The sequence below is a fragment of the Rhinoraja longicauda genome, chromosome 15 (genome assembly GCF_053455715.1).
Source record: "Rhinoraja longicauda isolate Sanriku21f chromosome 15, sRhiLon1.1, whole genome shotgun sequence".
NCBI lineage: Eukaryota > Metazoa > Chordata > Chondrichthyes > Rajiformes > Arhynchobatidae > Rhinoraja > Rhinoraja longicauda.
In genome coordinates, this window is record NC_135967.1 from 8,232,862 (window position 1) to 8,257,111 (window position 24,250).

At 41.7% G+C, this 24,250-nt stretch overlaps 1 protein-coding gene across 1 annotated transcript; it reads left to right on the forward strand.

Annotated features, from left to right (window-relative positions):
• The first annotated feature begins 24 nt into the window (after nt 1-24).
• upf3b (UPF3B regulator of nonsense mediated mRNA decay) lies at nt 25-20,660 on the forward strand. Its single transcript, XM_078412161.1, has 10 exons — nt 25-425; nt 3,873-3,979; nt 6,485-6,591; nt 7,276-7,401; nt 9,875-9,988; nt 12,302-12,345; nt 12,441-12,632; nt 12,715-12,869; nt 15,957-16,257; nt 18,956-20,660. Exons 1-10 carry the CDS (start codon nt 315-317, stop codon nt 19,118-19,120), a joined length of 1,422 nt encoding a protein of 473 aa, XP_078268287.1. The 5' UTR covers nt 25-314; the 3' UTR covers nt 19,121-20,660.
• The last annotated feature ends 3,590 nt before the right edge of the window (nt 20,661-24,250 follow it).

Consider the following 24,250-nt stretch of genomic DNA (forward strand, 5'->3'; position numbering starts at 1 on the left):
CAGTAGGGAGCCTCCCAGAGGCGGGCCGCTGCCCATGCGCAGTGAGAGAAGCGACAGAGCTGTTTGAAGCGGACAGAAAGCTGCAGGTCTGTGCGAGCGCCATCATCTCATCTCAACTTGGGTTTCCTCCCTCGACGCTGTGGCGGTGTCTCGGTGCTCCAGGTGCAATCAAACGGCCCTTTGCCCAGGCCGACCCGGGCCCACCGACAGAGCAGCGGGCAGCGCTGAGCGGCGTGCGGGAGGCCCAGCCCCAGCACCGCGGAATCAGAGTCGGGCAGAGGCCTGCGCTGCGGCAGGTGGCGTCGCCGCTCAACATGAAGGAGGATAAGGAGAACACCAAACCCAGGGAGAAGAAAGCCGAGGTCAAGTACGAGGAGCGGGCAGAGAGAACCGAGAAGAAGGAAAAGAGAGAGGCTTTGACTAAGGTTTGTGAAGCAACAGGCCTCGATCGGTGCAACAATCGGGTTCAGGCAGCAAAGTCCACTCGGGTGCCATGGGCTTCTTTCACAGACACCCGCACACACACTGTTACACTGGGTTGTGGCTGGGTGTTTGCACAATGTCTCACTCTTGTCCCAGTTATGGCTGAGCATTTGCTCACACACCGTTACACTGTATTGTCTGTTGTTGCTGAGCATTTGTTCACACACTCGCTTCTGTGTTGTGCCAGGGTGTTTGTGTGAAGTTTCACTTCTGTGCTTGGGTGAGTGTGCGCACCCTGTTACACAGTGCCGTCTATGTTGTGGCTGAGTGTTTGTTCACAGTCCCACTCCTGTCCATGTTATGGTTTGTGTTTGCTCACACACTGTCTCACCTGTATTCCTTTTTCTGGCTGGGGGTTTAACTGTAGAAACCAAGACAGAAACATAGAAAAAATAGGTGTAGGAGTAGGCCATTTGGCCCTTCGAGCCATTCAATATGATCATGGCTGATCTTCTAAAATCAATACCCCATTCCTGCTTTTTCCCCATATTCATTGATTCTGTTAGCCCTAAGAGCTAAATCTAACTCTCTTGAAAACATCCAGTGAATTGGCCTCCGCTGCCTTCTGTGGCAAAGAATTCCATGGATTCACAACTCTGGGTGAAGAAGTTTTTCGTCATCTCAGTCCTAAATGGCCTTTCCCCTTATTCTTAAACTGTGACCCCTGGTTCTGGACTCCCCCAACATTGAAAATATTTTTCCTGCATCTAGCCTGTCCAATCCTTTAAGAATTTTATGTTTCTATAAGATCCCCTCTCGTCCTTCTAAATTCCTGTGAATACAAGCCCAGTCGATGCATTCTTTCATCATATGTCAGTCCCGCCATCCTGGGAATTAACCTGGTGCACCTATGCTGCACTCTCTCAATAGCAAGAATGTCCCTCCTCAAATTAGACCAAAATTGCACACAGTACTCCAGGTGCGGTCTCACCAGGGCCCTGTACAACTGCAGTAGGACCTCTTTGCTCCTAAACTCAAATCCTCTCGCAATGAAGGCCAACATGCCATTAGCTTTCTTCACTGCCTGTTGTACCTGCATGCTTACTTTCAGTGACTGCTGTACAAGCACACCCAGGTCTTGTTGTACCTCTCCTTTTCTTAATCTGACAGCATTCAGATAATAATCTGCCTTCCTGTTCTTGCCACCAAAGTACATAACCTCACATTTATCCACATTATACTACATCTGCCCACTCACCCAACCTATCCAAGTCACCCTGCAGCCTCATGGCATCCTCTTCGCAGCTCTCACTGCCACCCAGCTTTGTGTCATCTGCAAACTTGGAGATGCCATATTTAATTCCCTTGTCTAAATCATTAATATATTTTGTAAATAACTGAGGCAGGATGAGGCCTTTTATGCTGCTCTGCCATTCAACATGATCAAGACTTGTTCTCCCTATAGTGAGTCTATTGGAAATTTTAGGTCTTCTCTCTTTTATTCTCCACTCCAGTGAATCTACTTCTAACTTACTCAGTTCAGCACTGCCATCTGAGGAATCAGTCATGTAAAGATTTGTTGCTTCCTCTGATGAGACAACCTAAAATGCATGTACATCTGCAGATTAGGTCTCACCAAGTCCCTGCACAGATGCAGCAAAATATTCGTCCTCTTCTATTCAATCCTCTTGCAATTAAATTTAGTTCCCTATTTGCCACCCTAGCTGTTCATCGCATCTGAAGAAGTGTCTCGACCTGAAACGTCTCCCATTCCTTTTCTCCAGAGATGCTGTTTGTCCCGCTGAGTTACTCCAGCTTTTTGTGTCTTATCACCGCATCTGAATACTTGTTCTTAGCGACTGGACATCCTGTTCTCATTAAATCTTCCCTTTTCCCAACTTATCACTATTCAGATAAATTGTCTTTGTTTCTTAAACAAAACTGGATATCCTATGCCATACCCACTGTAAACTGTGCCTGCCATGCATTTGCATTTGGCTAAATCAGATTGGAATCTCTTTGCATCCTCCACTCGGCTCATTTATCCCTTCCCCAAACACCCCATCTTTGTGTCGTCTACAAATTTAAAGGTGTTATTTTAGTTCCCTCATCCAAATTATTGACATATCTTGTGAACAGCTGAGGACCGGCACTGCTCCCTGGGCTCTCGTAGCCATCTGTTAGCCATGGTTACACTGAATTGTATAATTATATGGCTGGGAATTTATCCCATGCAGTAAAATGTAAGTGTCTTATTTTGTGGCTCTGTGTCTCACTATTCATTAATTGCACATTGAGCTTTGTAAATTGAAACAATTATCAACACTGAAGCTATGCTGCTGTCATTGTACAATTTCAGTTGCTTTCAGCAAGGACGCAAAGTGCTGGAGTAACTCGGTAGCTCAGGCAGCATCTCTGGAGACACGGATGTGTGGTCTCCAGATCCACGTTCTCCAGAGATCTGCCTAAACCTGCCCCCTGATGAGTTACTCCAGCATTTTGTGTATTAACCAGCATCTGCAATTCCTTGTTTCTACACTCTGATTTCAGGAAGCCTGGATTCATTTTAACTCATCATTAATATGTGAAACGTATTTTGTATGTCAACAAGAGCCTCCTAAAATTGAATTAACCTTTACTCGTTGAGTCATCATGAAATCTACCCGCTTTCGATCTGCGATCTGAATATAGCAATCTCGTAATATTGTTAGTATTTGATATTTAAACTAAAAACATTATTTTTAAGGGAGATGTTGCATTTTTAATTGGTAACTCTGAATAATTTTTCTGTCACTGAAGAATTGTATTTGATTGATCCACTGACTATCCCCTATTGAGCCAAGGCCTTCATATCATCTATATACTAAAACTCTCGTTTGTTTGTTTGTTTGTTTGTGATCGGACTACAGCCAAAACGGTACACGATAGCGTGACAATTTTAGGCCCACCTTACTCACCGTCATTGCTTTAATGGTAATGCAAGTAGTTTTATTGAAATCGGTGTTATATATTTTTAAGTTATTCACATTTTAAAGTTTAAATCTATCTCCTTGGGAGGGAGGATGGAGGGGGGTGGATGGAGGATAAGGGGGTTGAGGAGGATGGAGTGGGGGAGGGGAAGGGGAGAGGGGGTGGAGGGAGGGAGGTTAAGGGGGTTGAGGGGAGGGGGAAGGAGGGAGGGGGTGGAGGGGAATAGGGGGGAGGAGAGGAGAGGGTGTTGCACCAATGCAGGACAGGTTTGGTCCCAACGGGTCCACTTGGTCTAGTCTGTTGTAAAACCCGCAGTTGGAATGCTTGGTTTTGTGATCGACAAATATAGTTGCTTAAAAATTGATCGGCACAATGGATATCTGATTTGTGGCCTATTCCACAATTTAAAGCTATTATAAATTGTTCTGCCAAACGTTAATGTGAGTTAATAACTGATTTTAATTCTTAACTTTATTTAGGTGGTGATCCGCCGTCTACCTCCTAGTTTGACGAAAGACCAATTGGAGGAACAACTTTCCCCATTACCTGAACATGATTACTTTGAGTTTTTTTCTACTAATTCAAGGTGAGTATTTGGTATAGCAGAATTGTATCAAATTTTACAAAAAATAGACTGAGCACTGGCATTAAAAAACAGAAGCTTGTTATTTATTTTTCATTAAAATATTACGTGTTGACGGGCTTCGCCAGCCAGAGTAATAAGAACTAGAAATGCTCACCTTTCATTCAACTAACTCTTTTTCAATTTCCATACATCTGTCCTGATCTACTGAGCATCTTCCATATTTCCTTTTCTTATTTTAGACTTGTAGCACCTGCAGTTTTTTTTCTTCCTGACTTCCTGTGGTAAAATCTGGAGACATTGAGAATTTAACTATGCAACAGAACAGTTAAAATTTGCATTAATTGTAAGCCTGGTAGACTGCTGAGCAGCGTTGGGGTCTCAGAACTAACATCATGAGTTTGATGTTAAATCTGGATTTAACTCTAAAATGAAATATTTCAGATTATTGTATCCATCTCGGACTGATCCCAACTGCAATCATATGTAGAAACATAGAAACATAGAAAATAGGTGCAGGAGTAGGCCATTCGGCCCTTCGAGCCTGCACCGCCATTCAATATGGTCATGGCTGATCATCCAGCTCAGTAGCCTGTACCTGCCTTCTCTCCATACCCCCTGATCCCTTTAACAAAAAGGGCCACATCTAACTCCCTCTTAAATATAGCCAATGAACTGGCCTCAACTACCTTCAGTGGCAGAGAATTCCACAGACTCACCACTCTGTAAATATGTAAATATATCTGAAAGTGAAACATGCTGATAATTGAATCACGTACTGACCAAAAGTGATCCCTATTTTCTACGCTGTCAGTGGACAGCACACGCATTTCTAAATTAGGATAGTGCTTTGAACAGAAATACAGAACTTTGACAATAATCAACTTGATTTATGAATAGCCATTACAGGGTTGTCTTTTTGTTGTGCTTTTGATTGTCTCCAAGTTTGGGGTTAATGTAAATATTTGTTCTATGGAGTGTAAGATGAATAATTTGTCTGACCTGTTGGAAATTTCAGCAATTTTTTTAGATGGCAAAGTAGCAATCTGAATAACTGTCTTTTCTGTTTAATCTTGAAATGCTTATTTCTGCTTGAGTCAGAGCTGAATTGTGCTTGTGCATATGACAATAAGCCTGATTTGACTTGAATTTCTGAATTGTAAATTTATAAAATTAGACTGGCTACAATGAGAGAGATTTTTTTGCTGTACAGATTGTTGAAGTCGTAAATATTGATGATAGACTTTGTAACATAAGATGAAAGGCAGAAATAAGAGTAGGCTGATTGGCCCATGTCTTCTGTGTCATTCAATAAATTCATGCACCACTTTCCTGCACCAATTCCCATAACCTTTGATTACCTTAATATCTAAAATTTAATTGATTTGCCGTGGAAATACTTGGTGACTGAGTCTCGACAGCCTTGGTATGGATTTCCACAGATTCGCTGCATTGTGTGTGAAGAAATTTCTTACCTGTTCTGAATGGCCATTGCCTTGTTTTGAGACTGATCTCTGGTTCTAGACATGGGGAAACATCGTCTACCATGTCAAGCCTAATTAGAATGTTATACATTTCAATGAGATCACATCACATTCTTCTCAACTCTAAAGATACAGGCCGAATCAGCTTAATATCTCGCCATAATTCAAATTTACAGCCCCGCTCCAGAAATCACTCGTGAACCTTTGCTGTACTTTTAGTCTAGTTTGTGGTGTGGAAGCAGGCCCTTGATCCACCAAGTCCATGCCGACCATTGATCACCCGCACACTAGTTCCATGTTTTCCCACTTTTGCATCCTACGCTCTTGGGGCAATTTAAAGAGGCCAATTAATCTACAAGCATGCATGTCTTTGGCATGTGGGAGGAAACCGGAGCACCCGGAGAAAACCCATGATATCTCAAGGAGAATGTACAAACTTCACACAGGCAACACATGTAGTCAAGATCAAACCCGTGTCTCTGGCGCCATGAGACAGCAGCTCTGCTGCTGTTCCTCTATCCTAGGTCTATACTTGGGTAGAGTGACTAGTACACAACACTGCAGATGTGCCCTATATAATTGGAGCAGAAAATCACTACACTTGCTCACACATCCTCTTGCAATAAAGGCCAGCGTATCAGTTGTTGTCATAATTGCTTGCTTTCAGTGATTTGTGGACAAGAATGCCCAGAGCCCTCTAAACGTCAGCCCTTTTCATTCACTTGCAATTTAAAATAATACTCCAGCTTTTTTGATGCAATGCATGATTTTGCTTTTTCCCCACCATATATCCCCCTTCATTTACTTAATTTATCTATACCCCCATGATGCCTCTGTGTCTCTTCCTTGCAATCCACACTGTTCTTTGGCTTTGTATTATTAGCAATTTTGGATGAGTTACAATTGAACTCCTCACTCAGATTAAGATATGAACTGTTAAATGCTTGGGCTGCAAAAACAATTCGGATCTAATTCACCTTTTCAAGTTATTTCTTGCATTAAATTTCTCTTTTTCCCTCTACAGTTTGTTTCCTCACGTATTTTCTAGAGCATACATCAATTTCAAAAACCAAGAAGATATTGTTCTCTTCAGGGATCAATTTGATGGCTACGTTTTCATTGATACCAAAGGTACAGTACTTTTAACTATTTTTTGATAACACCTCATTTGTTTTCTGCAATTTGCATCCAGCTTCAGTTTAGATAATTGTCACGTGTCGCGAGATACAGTGAAAAGCTTTTGTGAAAAGCACCCATTAAATCATTTACCATTGTGTATTCTTAAAATTATTGAATGGTTATTTCTTTTTCAATGTTTATATGGTAAATATCATTTTTACCTCCCACTCCTGGGATGTAATCATATAATAATGTACTTTTGAAAGCATTCTTTTACTTTGGAAAGCTTCTCTTAAGAAAAGTCGTATTTCATTGAAAAAATTGGTCTTTTGGAAATAAATACGGGGAAATGTTAAATATAATAATCTTTTATTATACCTCCTGGCTGTGACTCGGGAACAATTAAAAATACTTAGTTTTATTCCAAATTAATGGAATGGGGGCGGGGGACAAGGCAGGGTATTCCTTCCCCCTATGTTTATATTTTAGTTAAAATGGCTATCAAGAATGTTTGTTAGATCCAAATCAAAAATTGATTTCTGAACGAGTTGTTCCAGCTCCATCCTAATTGTTATGCTTCACCCATCTTCAATTTATATTTTGCTGAAAATTTATTATTAAATTGAATATCTTAAAAGTTGAACCTTTTACAGGTATCTTACATGTGTTTTATTTTTCTCTTTTTCCTGCCAATAGGTCAGGAATACCCTGCTATTGTAGAATTTGCTCCATTTCAGAAAATTCCAAAAAAGAAAAGCAAGAAAAAAGATGCAAAAGCAGGAACTATTGAAGAAAATGCAGACAGTATACACTTTAGTGATGGTACGGAACACCTACGTTATTTCTATAATGTTAATATTAGTTGTAAACAAATTTTGTCTTCTGTTTTGTTTGGGCTGTTATGACTTTCTGGTAGATGTACAGAGTGTAAATTGTAGAGATACAAGAACTGCATATGCTGTAATCTTGCATAGAACACAATGCTGCAGTAACTCCACGGGTCAGGCAGCATCTCTGGAGGACTTGGATAGGTGATGCTTTGGGTTGGGGCCCTTCTTCGGTCTCTGAAGAAGTCTTATCTGAAGTTGCCTATCCATGTCCTCCAGAGGTGCTGCCTAATCCACTGAGTTACTGCAGTGTAAATCATCCTTGGTTATCCCTGTTGTACCCACTCCAGTTACAAGTTGACATACCACATAAAGCTCCATTGCCGTACTGAAGTGAAATCTTTGGAATAGACTCGTCTGCTGTCACTGACAGTCTTAAAGTGTCCCTTGGAGCCAATGTGAACAGCCCTTACTGTCTCAGCTGATATTTCTTCACATTACCAAATGATACATTATTTTGCAAACTGTGGGCATTGCTAGCTAGGCCAACATTTATTGACCATCCTTGTTGCCCTTGATAATGACAGAGCAAATAAGAGTTGACCACCATTGTAGGTCTGAACTTTAAAGCAGCCCAGGACATTAATTCTAAACCCATCTGGTTTTAACCCAATCAAATATTTTGTGACTACTATTGCTGATTCAGAATTGCCCCTAGTATGTAGGGAGTGAATGAGAAAGTGGAAGTACATATAACTAATGTGAATGGGTAATCAATGGTTGGCGTGGGCTGAAGGGCCTGTTTACGTGCTGCATTTCTAAATTAAGGTAAAACTAAATCATCCAGATTACACCAAATAGTCTAAAACTGATTATCTGAGCGCAAACAGAAATTATTAGTGAATGTGTGGACGAAGCAACTGTATTTCATGCATTGTAGAAGTGAGTACATGTCAAAAATATGACTGTTTCCAGAGTGCTGAAAGTCATTCTAAAAGGCTCTATAGAAATGCATGTGTTTCCTTGTTAGCTAGAAGATGGGCTTTGGAGTTCTGAGCAGGAAGGGGTTTTGCCAAACAGTTTGTGGATTTAAAGAAAATTTTCAAATAATGCTTGTGCTTTCAATCCGTCGCAAGACTTGTTTTCTACTGAACTAGTTCTACTTTCATTACTTAAAGGAACTGTTAGTCATTTAGATAGGGAGCAATGTAGAAAAAAAAAATCAATTTTGGATTTCAAGTTTGAGAAATGAGGGAAATATTTTTAGTAGCAAGCATTGGAAACATCCAAGCAGCACCGGTGGGGAATATAGAAACTGCAGATGCTGGTTTACAAAAAAGACACCAAGTGCTGGAGTAACTTAGTGGCTGGGCACTCTTGACAACATGCATCGGTCAAGTTTTTGGTCAGGGTGCTTCTTCAGACTGATTGTGCTGGTGGGGAGGGAAGAAAGCTGTAAATGTGAGGGGGGGTGGGGGGAGGGAGAAAGACCAAGCCTGACAAGTGATGGGTGGATACAGGTTTGGGGGGGGGTTCAGGGGTCAGTTTTCTAAACAGATGGTTGGACAAAGGCCAAAGATGAAAAGACACGTGGTGTGAGATAACGATTGAAGCTGGGGGAAGGTATGAAGGTGAAGGGGTGGGGGGTGAGAGATAAGAAATGCTCTAGATCTATGCAGTTTTTTTCTGGTGAAACCATGACAACAATTTCAACAGATTAAGGAGCATAGACATGTTAATTCTGTCTAACTCCAGAGATGTAACTTGGCCTTTTAATTATTCCAACATTTTACTTCAGATTTCCACCATCTGCAATTTTAATTTGGGTAATTTTTGTGTTCTTTCAATTTGGCTAATGATGATTTCTTTGCTCTTTAATCTACCTTTGAAACAAACGATCTCGGTTGCAAGTGCGGTTTGCTGGTTCCAACCCTGGAACTTGGTGACATTTTACCATGCAGTTATTAATTACAGTTGTTTATTTCAGTTTTCTTTCAGCCAGGCAACTTCAATTGTGTATTTTAGCAACACTCTTTAGAGATTTGAGTAGAACAGGCAACATTCTGTGGTTGATCCTGTTATACTGCCAGTAGTTGGAGGGGGGCATATTGTTTAAGCACTCATCCTGGCTACTTTTTGTTTGGAAGCATCGGGACCTAACTGATTTGCAATAAATTTGGTTTCAGGTGGGGGTTTGGGTAAGAACTGAGGAGACCACCTATGGCTCCAGAAATTTAAGTTCAGCATATAATTCCCAGACTGTTCTGAATGATCCTATTGTCCAAACAGCTGAAGCTGGTGATCTAAATACAAGTTTTTGATAAGGGAGATTGGGCAGATAATTTTATTTAAAAGGAAAGAAGACATTAATTGAATATACTAACCTCCAATCTTTCCATATTGATTCTTGACTGAGTTTGTTTTGGAATTAATTGAAGTTTACGCATTTGCGTGTATCCATTTCCTAGATCCTGAATATAAAAAGTTTTTGGAGAGTTATAATAACATGGATGATGAGAAAAATGCCAACAATCCCGAAACACTACTAGAGGAAATTGAAGCTAAAACAAAAGAGCTAGCAGGTAAATGTGACTGTTTCAAAACATGTTTCCAAATTATGTTTTCTTGATGCTTTACTAAAAAAGAGTTGCAGAAATGTTACTTCTGTGAATTATTGCAAATTGTTGGAGCCTGAGGGGAGACCTGAAAGAAGTGTATAAAATTACGAGAGTAGAAATGTAAAATGCCAGGGGGTGTTGATTTAAGGGAGAGGAGCAAAATTTGAAGGAGATGTGCGAGCAGATTTTTTACTTAGAGTGGTGAGTTCCAGGAGCCTGTTGCAAGGGATGGTGGGAGGATGGTACTGTGGTGGCATAGGGCCGAATTGCCTAATTCTGCCCCTATAACTTATGAATAGTGGCATTTAAGGGGCTTTTAGATAGGCATGTGGATTTGCAGGGAATATGGAGCAGGTGCAGGCAGAGTTTAACTTCCCATCATGTTTGACATGGACATTGTGGGCACAAGGCAGACCTCCCAACCCTTCCGAATTTGGCGGAACGTTTCCGCTTATTTCATTTCCGCCATTCCAATTTCGCCTCAGATTTTTCCGCAAAACACATGCCGCTGGCCCGGCCTTGCCGCTGTACTCGCCTCGCCGCTGGCCCGGCCTCACCGCTAGCCTCGCCTCACCGCTGTACTCGCCTCACCTCGCCGCTGGTCTCACCTCGCCTGGCCCGGCCTTGCCTTGCTGCTCACCGCTGGCCTCGCTGTGGAGCGTGAGGCCCGATGATGTTGAGAGGGGATGGGGGAGGGGTTAGAGTGCGGGGGAGTGGGGTAGTGGAGTGGGAGGAGGGAGTGGGGGTCAGGGGGTGGAAGAAGGGAGGGGGAGAGTGGGGGTGGGGGAGTGGATTTGGGGGGGAGGGGAGGGGTGGGGAGGAAGTAGGGGGTTGGGGAGGTGGGAGGGAGTAGAGTTGGGGGGGACATGGACTGTTGTGATTTGCTGTTGAAGACCACTGGAGCAAGTATGTCTTCAATTAAATTAGGTATGTGCAGTTTTGTAAATGAAACTCTTTCTTCATAACTTGGTCATACATTTGATGACCATTGTTCCTTTATTCAATACCAAGAGAATTGGGATGTGTAAGGAAAAAGCAAAAAAGAAAAAAACAAATCAAAACAATTTTTTCTTTGTAAAAACTATTTCTGTTTAATAACCTTTAACAGTAAAATGTACTCGTGATAGGCCTGACATTGTACATGTACAGTCCAAGAACTACAGACTGTTGGAAATAATAGTAATTTTTCACAAACGAATATAGCGCAACGCGTACGCGCATTTGGCGTGCATACTTTTTTTGCTGAAAAGTTGCATTACGCGCCGTATTATGAATTTTGATGTAAAATTCTGAATTTTGGACATCAAAATTCTGAATTTGTAAAATCAAATGTTGGGAGGTCTGACAAGGGCCTTTTCCTGTGCTGTATTGTTAAAAAGTATCTTTCAGATACTTCCAGATTATTATCCAAATTTAAATAACAGCTGTCGCAGCAGGATTTGAAACTGCGCATCTGGGTTGGTGGCGCAAGCCTCCGGTTTTCTAATCCAAGTAATTTAAACACGCTGCCACAACCACACCCAGATGTATTACATATGATAGATGTATTGTGGTAATAAACATATTTATTCCACAGCAGCCCCACTCCACAGGGATGTAAGGGTTTACATTTTATCATTTTTGGAGAAGTGCATAACAAACACACATGCTCTTCCAAAATGCAATGAATAATTGTAAGAGGATCGCATACCATAGTCTATCATCAGCACCCAACCCACTCCAAGCTCGTCCTCATTGTGTTTAAGAAATATACGGTGGCACAGTGGCGTAGAGTTTCTGCCTTACAGCGTCAGAGATCCTGGTTCGATCCTGACTGGGTGCTGTCTGCACGGAGTTTGCACGTTCTCCCTGTGACCCGCGAGGGTTTCTCCCGATGCTCTGGTTTCTTCCCACATTCCAAAGACGTGCAGGTTTGTAGGTTAATTGTCTTCTGTAAATTCCCCCTAGTGTGTGGTATGCGAAACTAAGATAACATAGATCCAATGTATGGGTGATCGGAGGTCGATGTGGACTTGGTGGCCCAAAGGGCTTGTTTCCACAATGTTTAATTGAACTAAACATAACACTAATGAACAGCAGTGGAGATGGCAGCTTTTTGTGCATCTTGGAATATTTGCAATGATGCTCCCAACTCACGACCTGTTGCATTTGTGATCTTAGCAGTAATTTGGCCCCAATGTCATGTCAATAACAGATTTTTTCAGTATTACATTGCAATTTTATAGAAATCAGATGTTTTTGTAATAATATAAATGGATACCTTTCCTTAATTAACAGCGAAGAAAACAACTCCCCTTCTGGACTATGTAAAAACTAAGCAGGTAAAGACTTGTTCCTTTCTTTAATTTTTGAAAAATCAGTTTTGTGGTTTTTTTTCTAAATATGTTCTTAATTTGCTACTCTTATCCCTTACCAGAGAATAAGAGAGGAAAAAAGAGAAGAAAGGCGGAGACGAGAGCTGGAAAAGAGGAGGCTCCGAGAAGAAGAAAGAAGAAAATGGAGAGAGGATGAGAGGCGAAAAAGAAGAGAAGCAGAGAAGCAAAAGAAGATGGTAGACAAAGGATTTGATAAAGATAAGGATCGATCAAAGGATGAACCAAAGATTAAGGTACAGAATACCATCATAATTCCTACAAGTGTGATATTAATTTCAAAATATCTAATTGAAATATATCTCAATGGATTTGTAGCTCCTCAAGAAGCCAGAAAAAGGAGATGATGCTGGCTTGGAAAAACCAAAGGACAAAATAAAGAAACTGGAAAGGGAGAGGATTAAAGAGGACAGGCCTTTCACTGGCCAAGGAAAACGCCTGGAGAGTTCAATCAAGGAAGATAAAGGAAAGAAGTATGTGGGAATAAAGCAAATTAATTGAATCCTGTTGTCATGTTAAACATGCCCAGTCCTTTGCCTGTGATTATAAATTAGTGCTGAGTAGTTTACATTTAATGTGCAAACAGGAAGGAACAAATCAGAACTATTTCCTGAGCATGACACAAAGTGCTGGAGGAACTTGGTGGGTCGGGCAGCATTGGAGTCCCTACCCAAAATGTTGTCTCCATTCCTTCCATGGTGGTGCAGCGGTAGAATTGTTGGCTTACAGCACCAGAGACCCTGGTTCAATCCTGACTACGGATGCTGTCTGCACGGAGTTTGTACGTTCTCCCTGCGACACATGGGGTTTTTCCGGGTGCTCAGGCTTCCTCCCAAACTCCAACTGTTGTTGGGTAATTGGCTTTGGAAAAACTTGTAAAGTGTCCCTACTATATAGGATAGTGCTCGGGTACGGGGATCGCTGGTCAGTGTGGACTTGGTGGGCCGAAGAGCCTGTTTCCACACTGTATCTCTAAACTAAATAGCCTGAGTTCTTCTAGGACTTTGTATTTTGCTCAAGATTCCAGCATCTGTAGTTTTTGGTCTTTCTATACTTTCTGAGCTTGTGCTACCTTGAACTACGTACTATGATCTTTTCTGTATAAGTTTGTGAGAGCTGTTCTGTGTCAACCTTCAACAAATGTCATTTAGTCTTTCATTCAGTCTAACCTGTGACATTCCCTTGACCCTTTTTGAAGATGATACCTTGATATATAAATGTGTCCATTAGTTCCTGGCTGATGAGACAAATGAAAAGCGGCTTTATTTTGAGTGTAACATTACTTCACAGCCTTCTAGCTCAGAGTTGTAATTGAGGCCATTGAGTCACCAATGAGACCAAAGTGAGAGATATTTGTTTCTATGGATTGCATGATCTGACCTCCAGTAACGAGCAGCCCAAACCAACTTTATGAGGAATTGCTTGAGAAGAAGGACTTCTATCATCTCTCAATCCCTGCTTTGAAAGTGCAGGTCCACCACCAATTTTCCAGCACCTGTTGCTCCACTGTAAATGAGGTGGCTGCTCTCTATCTCATCGGGACTTCCGCACTGATCGGCGGATCGAATTTGCATCCTGTGGCTAGGGCTCTGGCTGGAGTCGGCAGGACTGTTCCCATAGACGAAACTGCTAGCCAAGACCGTGCCTTCTGTTGGTCCAGCAAAACGGCTAATCCATTAAGGCTCCAGTGGAGTGCTGGAAAATCAATGATGGGTCTGTATTTGTTTCCTGAAATATTGGGGCAACGTTGTGTATCTCGACTTCTCTGAAGATGTAACAGACTGCATGGTGGAGTAATGTATGTACCTATTTAATGTGACTATTGAAGGAGCTGTCCATTGTGGGGTCACTACAGGGAAAGGGGCCAGATATTTAGAAATTGCTCTCACCCTTACCCCAGTGAATAAATGATCAAAATAGTGTCCGTTGGTTGTTTGCATTTACCGACGCGGATAAATGATGCAGCAGTACATCGGCTTTTAATGAAAAAACAATCTTCAGTGTGCTTTTAACCCATGGCTTCAGGATCGGGTGAGATTAATACCATTTGACCACAGATAAAACAAAACATAGGGTACTTCTACATTTGGATTCACAGCAGCCCAAATAAATGTTTGAAAGAGCTGGAGGGAACTTTCCTGTGCACTTTTATCTGTTAATCTGGCAAATCACATTGCTAAAGTAATTCAGTGGGTCAGGCAGCATCTGGTAAGGGAATGGACAGGTAATGTATCATATAGGGACCCTTTCTTCAGACTGATTGGAGTTGGGGGGAGAAAGCTGGAAAAGAGAGGTGGAGGCAGGGCAAAGCCGAGCAACGAGGATATAGATGAAAGGGGTTTAGGGAAATGGGTGGGGCAAGTGACAAAGGCTGGAGCTGAAAAGAAGTCAAGAGGGTGCCAGATAAGAAGAGTGACATGTAAAGTAAAGCCTGAGGGAGGGATGTGGGTCGAATGGGATGGGAGTGGAGGGGGGGGGGGGGGGTGGAATTGGGGACTTGGGGAGGGGAGTGTATGAAGAAGGGAAAGGAGGTGGGATGACGAGGGGAGGTGGGAGATGGAGAAAAGTGCGGGCATGGGAAAGAAAGAGGGGTGTTTATTACGTGAAGTTAAAGAATTTTGTGTTCATGCCATTGGGTTGTAAGCTACCCAAGCGGAATATGAGGTGCTGTCCCTCCAGCTTGAGGGTGACCTCACTCTGGTAATGGAGGAGGCTAAAGACGAAGATCGCTATGGGACGGGCAGTTAAAATAATTAGCAACCAAGAAATCCAGCAGAATTTACATGTGGTTAAATCAAAATTCCAAAGCAAAACGAGGGTCAGTAACCAAGTTGCCATATTTGTCAAAACCCACCTGGTTTGTTACTATCATTTGCTAAAAGGTCATTTGTTTGTACCTGATCTGGCCTTTGTCTCTAGCCTACAGTATTGCAGTTGACTCAGCCTCCTGGTTCTAGATTATTTAGAAATGTATAATGATTGGCAACCTTTCAGATACACTGATTTCCTGGCATGGAACTCTGTTTTAAAAGCTTTGCTGAGGCTATATACCATCCTTGCAAGGCAACAGAAAACTGATAACAAGTACACCTTTATTGGCCACCTCCACATTGCATCATGAGTCAAGACAAGAATCAGGAGTGTTTAATTGTTCTATGTACTGAAATTGGAACAATGAAATCCTTACTTGCAACAGCATAACAGGCCTGTAAACACAATACTCATACGTAACTTAATAAACAAATTCAATAAATTAATGACCCTAATGCTAATACAAAAAAGCCTGAAGTCCTGAGTGCATGCATAGACTTTCCACCGTTCATAGTTTAGGTCGTGCTTTTTAGAGTTCATTAGAGTTCATGGTCGTTGGGAAGAAGCTATTCTTGAACCTGGTAGTCATGGTTTCCTAAACCATCCCAATGGCAGGGGTGAAATGAGAGTGTGGCCAGGGTTGTGTTGGTCTTTGCACGCTGCCTTTTTGAGGCAACCTAAATGTTTTCCTAGTTAGGCGTTTCTGTTCTGGAGCCTTAAACGAGTTTAACTTTGTGTGGACATAACAGATTTGAAGACGATGGTGGAAGAGAGTACCGGGAGAAAGAGGAAAGGGAGCGCGAGAGAAGGCTGAAGGAGAGGGAGCGACAGAAACGGCAAGAGGAAGAGCGACGGAAGCCAAGGGAGCGGTGTGAGGTTGACAAGCCTTTCAGAAAAAAAGACGAAGAGATTAAGAAGGAAAAAGATCAATCAAATGAAAAAACTCGGAGAAAGGAAAGCTTGGAGATCACACCTAGTTACGACAAATTGGAAAGGGGAAGAGAAGATAAGGATGAAAGTGCAATAAAGAAAGAACGAATCAGAAATAAGGTACACGATTGCTTCACTTATAAACAGTCAAAAGAGACTTTACTTGTACTGTAAACACAAAGATTGCAAATTTCTGAACATGTGAATTACTGGCACAAAAGGAAGCTGTTGCCCTATGTCCATGCTGCCTGAAAAAGGGCAATTGATTCATCCCGCTTGTCTTTTGGTTATGAGACCCCAATGGTCATCCAGGTGCTTATCACCTTCCTTTAGACTTTAGAGATACAGTGTGGAAACAGGCCCTTCGGCCCACTGAGTCAGCGCCAACTAGCGATCACCCTTTACACTAGCATTATCCTACACACTAGAGACCATTTACAATTTACCAAGGCCAATTAAACTACAAACTTGTACATCTTTGGAGTGTGGGAGGAAACCGGATCATCCGGGGAAAACCAGTGTTGCCACAGGGAGCAATGTACAAACTACAGCAGCACCCATAGTCAGGATGGAACCCGGGTCTCTGGCGCTGTAAGGCAGTAACTCTACAGTTGCACCACTGTGCCACCCTTCCAACCCCAATCACTGAATTTTATTTCCTCTAAACCTTTTCCTGATTACCTTAGAATTGTACTCCAAGCTATTGACTTCCCTACCAAGGGAAATATGTTCTTGACACTTATCCTATGTAAGTTTCATAGTTTTGTACTTTTCAACTATATCTCATTGGGCTATTTATTCTAATGAAATCAACCGTAGCATAGGCAGAGCTGAACTTCAACATCCCTTATAATATCTTTATAAATATCCTCGGCCTCATCCGCTGATGAAGCATCCTTCTATCAGTACTTGCTTGTATTACTCTAGCTGCAGCCAACTTGTTTTTTTTTATACAGTTCCAGAAAGACCTTCCTGCTGTTATATTCTATATCTTAACAAGTAATGGAAAGTATCCCATATGCCACCTCATCCACCTGCTTTGCATCCCTGGGTCCTTCTGTGTCTTGGTATCCTACCAATCATTGTGCATTCCCTTGTCTTGCTTGCTCTACCAAATCTATTAATTTGCACTTCACTGGACTGAATTCCTGGCACCTTGTAGAATGCCACTGCAAATAGTTTTGTCACTAAAACACCATCTACTAATACACTCTGCTGTATACCTCTGAGATAGGTTTGGATGTAACTTGCTGCTCTTTTTACTTGGATCCCATGAATTTTATTTTTCTGATCTGCTTGCAATGTGACACTTGGACAAGTACTTTGCCAAAATCTAATTAAACAAGATTAAATGTGTCATCTTCATCAGTCAGCCTTGTTATGTCCTGTAAAAAAAACCCGCCAATTTAGTTAATTGTGACGATCCCTCAACAAAACTCCATTGATACCCTTTGATCTGTCTTTCTGAATAATTATTTGAACTGTCCTTCAAAATGTCATTTTATAATTTTGCCTCAATGGTTTATATAATAATATATTCCTTTATTCGTTCCCCACCGGAAAAAAAGGTTTGATGCCTTGTCTCCAATAGTTTGATCAATCTCACTCTCCCACCCCAACTCCATTTTTAATATAGTTACCACACCATCCTTTGGCGTCAAAACTGCAGCTGGGAAATGGTGGAAAGATCTGACAGCCAGGGATGCATTTATCTGGTCCTGATAGTTTTTCCACTTTTAAAGAAAGTAAACTTTTTTCTTGCCTCCTATTTAATCACAACTAATATTTAAACGTTTCCTTTGTTCTTAATAGGTTATATTACTTTATTAACCTCTTGTTCTTCATTTATTTCTGAACTTCTGAAATTTCATTGATTTTCCATGCTGTATCACTAAACGTTTTCTAATGTTTTTAATGACTTTTTTTAATGGATTATTCTGTGGTTTTAACCTTGAGCCATCCAATTGTTATAAGTTGCTGTTATTTAACTGACTGGCCTAACTCAGCAAATCAGTTTCCTGCTGCCCAGTCATGCATTTAAATTTTGTCTGTACCCAGAGGGTCCTGTTGCTGCTCCCAATTATTAATACAAATTAATTTAAATAACTTGGAGCCATGTTAAAGAAAAATACTTTGTTTGCAAAATGATGTACGTAGTGAACAATTTTTAAACTAACTGCTAGTAACTCTTAGAAAAATCTACAATACTGTTATAACGTGTGGAAACAAGCCCTTTGGCTCAACCCGTCCATACTGATTAAGTTGTCTACTGAGCTAGGCCCTTTGACTATTTCTGTCCCACATCCCTCAAAACCATTCCTTTCATGCACACCTGTCCAAATGACATTTAAACATTGTAATTGTACCTCTCTCTAAAACTTTCTCTGGCAGCTCGTTCCATATGCCCACCCACCAGTGGGTCCCCTTTAAATCTTTTTTCCCCTTGCCCCAAATCTATACCCTTTGGTTTAGACCTGAAGAAAGGCCTGACCCTAAACGTCACCAATCCATGTTCTGCGACTTGTTGAGTTGCTCCAGAACTCTGTGTCCCTCTGGTTTTAGACTTACCTGGGGAAAAGACTCACCATTCACCTCTATCTTTTCCCTCTTTTGATTTTCACATCTCTATGGACATCTCCTGTCCTCATTCACTCCAGGGAAAATAGTCCCACCCTAACCAGCCTCACGCCCCAGCCTCCAGCCCTCTCGTCCAGGCCACATCCCTAGTGAATATCAGGGATAATGGTGGAAACATTCAGCAGGTCAGGTAGCAGCGGTAAAAGGAGAAGTGGTCATTGTGTTTTCATATTGTCTGCAGGACAGGCCCACGATGCAGCTGTACCAACCGGGCGCACGGAGCCGCAGCCGGCTGGTGGCGTTCCCAAAGTCTAGCGAGAGCAGCGTGAAATCAGGCGAGGACAGCGAGGACAAGAAGGAATCTGAGGCTTCTGGAAACATTGCCGAAAAGGAGAGTGAGGAATGAAAAGCCTGCTGTTCGTTCAGTGATTCGCGCAATCGCAGTATGGCAAGCATGTGGGGGAAGTCCAAAAGTGTCCTTATTGGAGATGAGCTTGGAGAATGAGAATGGTGCAGTTTGCTTGTCAGATAAAATGTTTGAAACTGGTCATTTCCCAATGTTAAGAATGAAGGTTTCTTTTTATCATCGCAGTTGTGGCAGGGCACCGACGTGCAAGATTGTAACTGTTGGAGATTAACTGGGATGTAAATTAAATGTTGCGCTTACTGGGCAGATGCTAGTAGCTCTGAAAATGTACTAGCCAACAGCTTTGACGCGAGCTAATGATACCAATGATATCCCATTATTTACTTCAAGGTAGGCAAGAGGCAAGTCAAAAGGGTGTGTTCTGATCGCGAGAGCAGAATTATACTGGAAGATGCTAATAACTTACCTGGGCTATGTTAATATAAATTTAGTTCAGCATTGTAGGTTGGAGCATGAGAGATCAAATTCTTAGTGGTCTTAGATTCTGTGGTAGAAAGATCAATAAAAAGGCCCAAGGGAGTAAAAAAAAAAACAATTCTTCGTTCATACTTGTCAGAGGGGGTGCATTTTTAGCATTAAATGTGTGTAAGCCTAGAGCAGGAAAACATATCAGTTGCAGTTTGCATTGAGCTGACTGGTGATGATGTATTGCTTCAGTTCTCAATCTAATACACAGTTTCCAGTGAGTTGTTTTTTGCTTAAAATCTAATTGTTCTTTCCTATTGCTATGCTGCACCTGTGCATTTGACTCAAATTTTACTTCATAAAGAACACAAGGTCATGTCTGAAACTAGTTGGAAATGTGATTCATTAAGGAACAAGTGTGAAGTGATAAGTATGCTCTTTGCTCAATTTCCCCCTTCCTTCCCTGTGCCTTGAAGTCCCAATAACATTGCTCCCTGTTCATCCAATAGAGGGCGCCAGTTACTTGGTAACCAGGAGTCTGTTTTGTATGAAGAATCCTGTTGGTGTGTATGTGTGTGAGTGTGTGCGTGCACATGCTTTTTAAACAGTTGAACGGCAATCTGATCTGTACAATGGAGGAACAGTTGATGCTGAGTTGTTTTCTTGGGGGGCAGAATGGCTTACAGAAAACGGAAAGAGAAACCTGTACAGTGACTAATCTTGTGAGAATGTTGGTCATTTACTAAGTGTGCACATAGTTTTGGATCATGTGTGGTAAAGTAAGCAAGAAAATATGGAGCCTGTTTCTTGATCCCTGATTTGCAATATTGCCAGTTCCGTCGTTCCAAGTTTAACATTTTGTCGATGTTCTCATCTTCAGGATCGGCGGATTTGGTGAAAACTAAAACCAATGCTAAATCTGCATCAACAATTTTGGTTTGCTTTTCCTCAGATCAAATGTTGCAAAGCTGTTTGTACATTCCAAGATCAGAGTTGTAAGAAACCCAATATTAAGTTGAAACTTTTACTTTGTTAATTCTCAAGGCAATGTATTATTTCCTTATTGTTTCTTGTACATTGTTTATATTTTTCAATGGTGTTGAACACTTGCGATCAATAAATACTCATGACAAGGTGTGTACAGTCTTAATTTAATCAAAGGTCAACACTTTAATGATTTTTAACTGCTGTATAATTCTAAATTATTATACAATCTTGCAGCAAAGAACAGAGCATTTGAACTTTTATTCCTGTACCAGGTCTTTGAAAGCCCTCTTCATGTACAGTATTTATACGTATAGCCTTCTAAATTAGTCCTCTTCCCATTACATGCCTCCTTAAACTGACTATGGAGTCTGTTTCTACTGTGTTTTAGTCCTACATGCAAATAAATTTTCTCTGCGCGCACACATAGGACTAGTGCAAAGTTCTACTGTGCAAAGACATTTATTTTAAAATCTGTCATCTCTTGGTTCCCAGCCATTTGCCAGCAGAAATAGTTTCTCCACACTTGCGTTATTAAAACCAATAGAAGGCAAATGTGTTGTTAAGCCATCACCCATACAAGTTTAGTACACAATCTCTTTATCCCCATGGTAGCTTGCTAATTTCCCTGTAAATGTCCAGGAGACATTTTGTTTAAATGCAAAGGGATATTGTAGTTGAGAAAAAATGTTAAGCATTTGGCTATCATTGCAAATATAATATGGCACAGCACAGGAACAGGCACTTTGGGTCACAATGTGTCTACACCCACCATGATGCCAATCTATCTGCAGCAGGTCCATATCCCTCTATTCCCTGCCTGTTCCTGTCTGTCAATGTTTCTTCAGCATTGCTATCATATCTGCTACCACTCTCCCTAACAGCAGGTTCCAGGCACCTACCACCACCCTCGTTCTTTTTAAAAAAAAACTTGCTTTGTAAATCTTGTCTTAAACCAAAGCCCTCTAGTATTTGACATTTCCATCTTGGGGGAAGGAGCAGTGGAGAAGGTTCTGACTCCACCTGTCTATTACTTAAAAAATGTATGTGCCTCTATTAGCTCATCCTCTGCCTCCTCTGTTCCAGGGAAAACAATCCAGGTCAGTCCAACCTCTCCTCATGGTTAATATTTGCCACTGACCAATGAAATGCATTGAGTATTATTTCCAACCCTACCACATGTGCTGCCATTTTCAGGGGAGCTGTGGATGTGTGCACCAAGATCCCTCTGGGTTCTGTCATTTACTGTATATTTTCCTTTGGAATTGACCTCCCAAAATGTATCACCGCATCTGTCCCAATGAAATTCCATCTGCCATTTGACCAACCACATTCCCACTGATCTATATCCTGCTGTACCCTTTGATCCTCACTGTCTGCAATTCCATCCATTTTTGTCATCTGTACACTTACCAATTTAACTAAACACATGCATACAAACACACCCTAAACTGAGACTCGAAAGCTCCATTGTCTTCAACTACTAGACCAGATGAACTCCAGTTCCAAGCACAGAAACCTCCAGGATCCTCTGCAAAATCCTTAATTGTACTTGGCACGTCTTTCATGTTCGCTGGTGTGTGGCAGCCGATCTTGATTGGTTAACTCATTGCTTCGTATGCCAGGTTCAAGTGAACATTATTGTGAACTGAAGCAGGTATGCTTGGCCCCATCATGATGGCTAGAAATTCTCCAAGTTCATCAGTCATTCATTTAACCTGTGATTATAGTAACAAGCTGCCTTCTATAGGCATAATCTGTTTATTTCCATAACTGAATTGGACTCGTGTAGATGTTGGACCGGGGTAGTTTAGAGTTCTCTGTTTCTTAGGGTATTAAGTCTTTTCCCTAATCTAAAGACTTGAATACCCTTTAACGCCATTGATGGGCAGCACAATGGCGCAGCAGTAGAGTTGCTGCCTTGCAGCACAAGGTCCCGGGGTCCTGACTGGGTGCTGTCTGTAAATTGTCCCTAGTGTGTGTAGGATAGTATTAGTGTGCGAGGATTGTTGGTCGGTGCGGACTCGGTGGGCCGAAGGGCCTGTTTCTGCATTGTATTTCTAATCTAAACTAAACTAAAACCCGCTCCTGATGTAGGAAATGAGGAAGAAAGTAGTCGAGTGAAAAAATAGAAAATAATGACCATTACTAAAATCCTACTCTATTTTTAAAAGATTTTTTTAGATTTAGAGATACAGCACGGAAACAGGCCCTTCGGTCCACCGAGTCCGCGCCGCCCAGTGATCCCCGCACATTAACACTATCCTACACACATTAGGGATGATTTTCACATTTACCCAGTCAATTAACCTACATACCTGTACGTCTTTGGAGTGAGGGAGGAAACCGAAGATCTCGGAGAAAACCCACGCAGGTCACGGGGAGAACATACAAACAGACAGCGCCCGTAGTCTGGATCGAACCCGAGTCTCCGGCGCTGCATTCGCTGTAAGGCAGCAACTCTACCGCTGCACCACCATACAAATTTATTCTTGATGCAAATTGAAGATGAAACATAGCTTCCAGTAATTTGTTTAATGTGGTTCTCCTGACAAATGCATTGATCAACATGTAATTTCCAAGCCAATGCAAAAATATACTGCTAACTTTTGAATTTTGATCAGTGATAGGCTGTGATGTTAACCAGACTTTTATTCAGTCTGGTTTAAGTATGTGAATGTCGGCCAAAGTTGAATGCCAGCTCATCTGCCAGACGTGAGCACAACAATCTAGAGGGACACTCCTGAGGGGGCCTTGCAAACTTTGTTTTTCAGTTGGGGTGTAAAAATCAGGCTCTGCTTGTATTCAAAACTGATGCAAAAGATCCCATGGGACTATGTTGAAGAAGTGCAAGACAGTTTTTATTCATCTCTGGGATACAAGGCCTAAAAGCAAAATTAGGCCATTCAGCCCATTGAGTCTACTCTGCCATTTGTTCACATCTGATTTATTTTCCCTTTCTCTTGCCTTCTCCCTATAACCTTTGATGCCCTTCCCAATCAAGAACCTATCAATCAGTTTCAAATGGACAACTTTAAATCCTTCAGATGGAAACGCAGGTCTGCAGGTGATATTTTTATTTCAAATAATTTCTTCCCTTGTCTCTTCGCATAGGTGATTTAAAAATTGCTTGCATTTTGAGAAGTGTGGTTTTGATTTCAAGAACCACAACATGTCAAACGTGGCACCATGAAGTGTGTTGTGGCTTGTGCGTTCTGGTATTTTTAAATCCAGTGACAGGAGCAGGAGGTCACTGGTGTTGTAGAAGGGGTTTAGGGGTGGCACAGCAGTAGAGTTGCTGCCCTGTAGCACCAGAGACACGGGTTTGATCCTGATTGCAGATGCTGTCTGCACGGAGTTTGTATGTTCTCCCTATGGCCGCGTGGGTTTTCTCCGAGTGCTCTGGTTTCCTCCCACACAAGATTGGCCTCGGTAAATGTGTAAATTGTCCCCAGTATGCAGGATTGGGCTAGTGTAAGGGGGTCGCTGATCGGTGCGGATTGGGTGGGCCAAAGAGTCTGTTTCCTCTCTGTATCTCGAAAGTCTAAATCACATAACCCATATCCAACTGTTGATGAGGAAGTTCCAGGATTTTGATCCGACAATGATGTGGGAATAGTAATATATTCCCAAGTCAGGATGATGCATAACATGGAGATGATGGACATTGCTGTTTTGGGAGGAAGTGCACTGATAAATATCTCTGGTGTATTTTTGTCG

Bases quoted from the DNA above. Each gene is read 5' to 3' on its own strand.
- upf3b (XM_078412161.1), top strand. From the start codon at position 315: ATGAAGGAGGATAAGGAGAACACCAAACCCAGGGAGAAGAAAGCCGAG. The intron at 3,980-6,484 runs GTGAGTATTTGG...TTCCCTCTACAG, and splicing joins TTTTTTTCTACTAATTCAAG to TTTGTTTCCTCACGTATTTT. The intron at 12,346-12,440 runs GTAAAGACTTGT...ATCCCTTACCAG, and splicing joins ACTATGTAAAAACTAAGCAG to AGAATAAGAGAGGAAAAAAG.